This window comes from Nicotiana tabacum, chromosome 22, assembly GCF_000715075.1.
Source record: "Nicotiana tabacum cultivar K326 chromosome 22, ASM71507v2, whole genome shotgun sequence".
In the NCBI taxonomy this organism is placed as follows: domain Eukaryota; kingdom Viridiplantae; phylum Streptophyta; class Magnoliopsida; order Solanales; family Solanaceae; genus Nicotiana; species Nicotiana tabacum.
Window position 1 is genome coordinate 59,526,671 of NC_134101.1, and position 5,768 is coordinate 59,532,438.

Sequence of the window (5,768 nt, forward strand, 5' to 3'; positions counted from 1 at the left end):
GGCAGCTATTTGGATTGCTGCTTTGCTATCACATATCAAAGTTACAGGCAACTCAATTTTGACACCTAGTTCATTGAACAACCATGTTAGCCAAGTAACCTCTGTTGCATAGGATGCCATAATTCTAAACTTTGCTTCTGTTGAACTTCTTAGACTTCTAGGATATTAATGCATTGCCAAATTTTACTAAGTAACCTGTGACTGATCTTCTTGTTTGTATACATGCTCCCCAGTTTGAATCACAGTAAGCAATCAACTTACTTGATGATTATGCAAGCATTAGCAGTCCCAAACCTGGTGCCTCCTTTATGTACCTTACCACCCTCAGTGCTCCCTCCATGTGAGAGTTCTTAGGACAGTGCATGTACTAGCTGAGAACCTGAACCACAAAAGTAATGTCAGACCAGGTCATAGTAAGATACATCAGTCTTCCAAATAATCTTTGATAAAACACTAGGATTCTTATGAGCTTCATCTAAATGAGCACTATCAATATTGAAGTAACTATCATACTCTAATGATGTTAACTTCTGATTCAGCTCAAAAGGTGTTCCATCTGGCTTTGCGCCACTTTGACCTGACTCAGATATTAACTCTAGTGCATATGTTCTCTAACACATGAGAATTCCTTGCTTGGACCTTGCAAACTCAATGCCTAGGAAGAATTTCAGCTCTCCTAGATCCTTCATTTTGAACCTTTTCTTGAGGTCTGCTTTGATGTCACACAGTAGCTGTTGATTATTTCCAGTGATCAAGAGGTCATCTACATATACCAGTATGATCACTATATCATTTCCAGCCTTCTTTGTAAAAAAACAAATAGTCATAATGGCTTTGTTGAAAGCCCATATGGAGTAGAACTTCAGTCAGCTTCATATTCCATTGTCTTGGGGCATGTTTAAGCCCATAAAGAGACTTGTGGAGTTTGTAGACCTACTTGTGAGTCTCCCCCTGTCTAGCAAATCCCTCAGGTATATGCATATAGACCTCTTCAATGAAGATCTCATTGAGGAAAGCATTATGAACATCCATCTGAAAGATGAACCACTTCTTAGAAGTATCCAATTCAATAATGGATCTGACAGTAACTATCTTGGCCATAGGAGAAAAGGTTTCACCATAATCCAAGCCTTCCTTCTGACTGTACCCCTAAGCAACTAATATAGCTTTAAACCTTTCTACCTCCCCATATGCTTTATACTTAATTCTGTAAACCCACCTACATCCAATAGGTATCTTTCCAGGTGGTAGATCTACAATGCTCCAGGTATGATTATCCTCCAGTGCTTCAATATCCAACTGCATAACTTTCACCTATCTAGGATCAATAGCAGCCTCTTTGAAAGTAGTTGGTTATGAGAGAGCTGAGTAGGTTGTGAGAGCTTGTCTGAAAGTTGGAGAGATATGAGAGTAGTCTACATAGGAAGATATGGGATAAGTACATATGGAGCCTTTAGATATGGTGATATAATCTTGTTGTCATGACCCAAAATCCACAATAGGTCATGATGGCGCCCAACGTCATTGTTAGGCAAGCAAACAGTGAACTATCAGCTTAATTATTTATTTTATTATTTTTTTAAAATCATGAATCTTGTTAGATAGAGAGATAAATGCATTAAAAATAGTAGGTATATACAATTTAAATGAAATATAAAATAAAAGTGTGTCAATGTAAAGCAAATGTACACAAATTCTAGAACACCCAAAAATTCGGTATCACAAGTGCATGAGCATCTACTACGAAGTACAATAGAAATACATCATATGTCTAAAATACAAGGTAGACAGGATAAAGTAAATAATTTTGATGGAAACTCTGTGTGTTGCGAATCATAGCATGGAATACAGCTCACCATAGAGTCCCCTCAGCAACTGTGCCTATGCGCCCAAATGACCACCAAATGAACCTGTCAAATCCTGCACATTTAATGCAGAAGTGCAGCATGAGTACGTAAATCTGCGCATACCCGATAAGTATCGAGTCTAACCCGGAAAAGGTAGTAACACGGGGTAGTAAATCAAATATAATAAAGTAAACAAGTATGAAATATGGTAAGTAAACAATGAGTACGGATGTAGGCAAATAATACGGTCTACAGCGGAACAATGAACAAAAAGTCCTCAATCATTGGGTACTTCCTCAAATGGATTACGTAACGGCCAACACCAAATCAACGGTCACATCTCAAGTCAGGAAATTCATGAGTACGCGGACTCCATATCAAGTATTTCACACGACTCTCTTGAGGCGAGCGGCCCAATCCCATAAGAGTGTTTTATAGAAATATGGAGGAGAACGGCATGATCCCATAAGAATATGATACATGATACTGCCGAGGTGAACGGCCCGATCCCATAAGAGTATGTTACAATATCCTATCGAGGTGAACGACCCAATCCCATAAGAGTGTTTTATAGAAATGTCAAGGCGAACGACCCGGTCTCATAAGAATATGATACATGATACTGCCGAGGCGAACGACCCCATCCCATAAGAGTGTGTTACAATAACCTGTCTAGGCAAACTGCCCGATCCCATAAGAGTGTGATACATAATCTTGTTGAGGCCGACGGCCCGATCCCATTAGAATAAGAAGCTTTAACGAGTCCTTAACCCCACTCACGAATATACGTGTGAGTTATGAAGTTTAAGGAAGCTTTTAGATGAATACGCACAATGCAGGAGAAATTCGTAAGGGAAGCATAATATTCCGCGGCTAATCCAGTAGCTCGTCTTATCTAAAATAACGAATCCATTACACTACGCGAGTCTAGTCTCATATCATAATGTGTATTAAAGTAATTAAACAGACAAGGATAACTCAAATAGTATAATTAAAGCATGGCGTGAATCAAAGTCTACCATGACATAATCAAGAATTCTAACATACGCACGAACACTAGTCACCTCATACTTGCGTAGCTCCCACAATATGTAGCATATAACAAGAATAACACCTATGAGGTAAATTCCCCCTCACAAGGTTAGAGAGGAGACTTACCTCGCCCCGAAGTTCCATAACCGGCTCCAACGCCTCTCTAGCACCTCCAACTAATGCCCATCGATCCGAAACTAGTCAAACAATCATGAAAACCAATAAAAACATACTCCAACATCATAATTAATTAATTTATAACAATTCCCAACTCCGCTCAAAAAGTCAATAAGGTCAACTATCAGGCCCACGTGCACGGATTCCATAACTTTTCGAAAATAAACATTACCCATAACATCACGAACTCAAATATATAATTTATTCTCAATTCCATGTCCAATTTCATAGTCAAAATCCAAAAATATTAAATTCTAGATTTCTTTCAAAATATCACAATTCCTATCAATTTCCATGATTAAATCCTTGCAGAATCCATGTAATTAACTAACATTATGTGGGAATTACTTATCTTGTCGTAGATGATGAAAATCTTCCCTTGAAGAGCTCCCAAAATTTCCCCAACCAAGTGAAAATGAAAGAAAATGAGCCAAATCCCGTATAAAAATCAATTCTGCCCAGGTCCTTCCTCTTCACGATCGCGGAAGAACCATCGCGACCGCGAAGGCCAAAATCACTGCCTCCAAAATTTCATGTACGCGTTCGTGACCACCGAGCCACATTCACGATGCCTTCAGATCCTACTGCTTCGCGTTCGCGGTGTAAGCATGGCGTTGGCGAAGGCTTAACGGCTCCAGGCCCTAGCTCCCCTTCCTTCTTCGCGTTCGCGACCTCCAAGGCGCGTTCGCGTTGGCTACCCCAGCCTCTTCTCCGCGTTCGTGACCCCTGTGTCGTGTTTGCGGTGAGCAAATCCCAGCAGCCCAAAATCCTTCTTTGCGAATGCGTGAGACCCTTCGCGATCGCGAAGAACAAAACCAGACAACAGTAGTTGCAAAACAAGGAAAATGGCCTGAAACCACTCTGAACCACACTCGAGGCCCCCGGGACCCCGTCCTATCACACCAACCAGTCCCAAACCATAACACAAACCTGCTCAAGGCCTCAAATCACACCCAAAAACATCCAAACGATGAATCGACGATCAAGATCCTTCTTTTAACTTTCAACCATTCAAACTTCGACGAACACGTCTGAATCGCACTTAAACATCCTGGAATGACACCAAACTTTAGGCACAAGTAATAAATCATGATACGAACCTATTCCAAGGCTCGAAACCCCAAACAGACATCGATAACACCAAATTCCACTTCAAACCAAACTTAGGAAATTCTAAAATCTTCAAAATGCCAACTTTCCATTATAAGCGCCAAAATTCTCCCGGCCACCCGATACTCAACCCGAACATACGCCCAAGTTAGAAATCATCATACGAACCTATTGGAACATTCAAATTCCGATTCCGAGGTCATTTACTCAAAAGTCAAGCCTTGGTCAACTCTTCCAACTTAAAGCTTTCGAATTGAGAATTTTCCATCTGAATCAACTCTGAACTTTCCAAAATTCAATTCCGACTACGTGTACAAGTCATAGAATATGAAGTTAAAATACTCAAGGCCTCAAACCTCCAAACGACGTGCTAGAGCTCAAAATGACAGGTTGGGTCGTTACACTCTCCCCCACCTAAATATATGTTTGTCCTTGAACATGCCAAGAACCATTCTGGAGTTGAACAAAATCACTAGTTAACATCTCGTGCCCCTACCTGTGCCACCACAACCCACGTGAGAACATTAGCTCAAGCCAAATTGAAGATCCTCTCTTTTACCTTGGCCAACAAGCCTTAGGACCAAATTTCAACATCCAAAATTCTCCACGAGACCTGATTCCAACATAAGAACACCGTAACAATCTCAACCCACTGTACAAAATATGATCATACACCCGTGCTGAGATCACACAATGCCCCACATAATTCGTATGTCCATAATAATATCCTACGACTACAATAACTGCAAATTCATGAACCAGATACCCATAGTATACCTCATAACACATATAAGCCCGATCTCAACCCTCACAATACTGCAACGATGAAAGAGATGTGCAGGAACTCATAACCACCCATCAAATCAATAACTCATGGAGTTTCTCTGCTTGACAAGAACCGTTACCTCATTCTGAACTGAATAGTGACATTTTCTCTTTAATATACCTTACATAAATCCGATCGCACTGATTTCAGGTCCATTAACCTCGTCTCACCAAATACAAGCTACTCAAGCAATAAGCCACCTCAAACACTAACTAAAATCTCATATGATGCCATTAATGCGCTAACAAGATACAACTCAAATATAACACATAAGGAAGAACGAACTCTGGCAAAGAACTACCCTGCCCTCGTAATGAATAAAACGGCCGAACAGATGCTATGAACCTTTCTTAGAGAATGATAAACAAACACACAAAAATAAGTATAGGGAACCATACCCAATATCTCACTGTTGCGGCGTTCAACCCGATCCACACATGTTACCATTGCGGCGTGCAACCCGATCTAAGCATCATACCCATAGTGGCGTGCCACCAATCCATACATAATAATCAACAAGGAAGTACCTACCGAGCCAAACTGCTCAAACACACGAAATGCCCGAATATCGACCATGAGTATGTCAAGTGCTAAATACAACCCTGGGGAGATGGATAGCGCCATGCGCTATAAAACTCGAGCTCAACTAAGGTGCAATAAATGACGAGTTATACAGGACCACAACACATGTGCAAATAATCAAGTCGTCTCACAACCCACATGATATAATAGAGTATTACAGAGAATAGTTGATGACAGAAATAACATCCAACATT

At 40.5% G+C, this 5,768-nt stretch overlaps 1 protein-coding gene across 1 annotated transcript; it reads right to left on the reverse strand.

Moving 5' to 3' along the window:
- Positions 1 to 324: 324 nt before the first annotated feature.
- Positions 325 to 1,305, reverse strand: LOC142175883 (uncharacterized). The gene is made up of 4 exons (XM_075242890.1): positions 1,183 to 1,305; positions 988 to 1,032; positions 640 to 803; positions 325 to 379 (listed from the first exon to the last, which is right to left on the reverse strand). Exons 1-4 carry the CDS (start codon positions 1,303 to 1,305, stop codon positions 325 to 327), a joined length of 387 nt encoding a protein of 128 aa, XP_075098991.1.
- Positions 1,306 to 5,768: the final 4,463 nt, after the last annotated feature.

What these genes read in the sequence shown, in the direction of transcription:
- LOC142175883 (XM_075242890.1), bottom strand. Translation starts at nt 1,305, where the DNA reads ATGCAGTTGGATATTGAAGCACTGGAGGATAATCATACCTGGAGCATT. An exon ending in AGTATAAAGCATATGGGGAG is followed by an intron (nt 1,033 to 1,182) that starts GTAGAAAGGTTT and finishes TTCATCTTTCAG; the next exon opens with ATGGATGTTCATAATGCTTT. An exon ending in ATGAGATCTTCATTGAAGAG is followed by an intron (nt 804 to 987) that starts GTCTATATGCAT and finishes TTTTTTACAAAG; the next exon opens with AAGGCTGGAAATGATATAGT.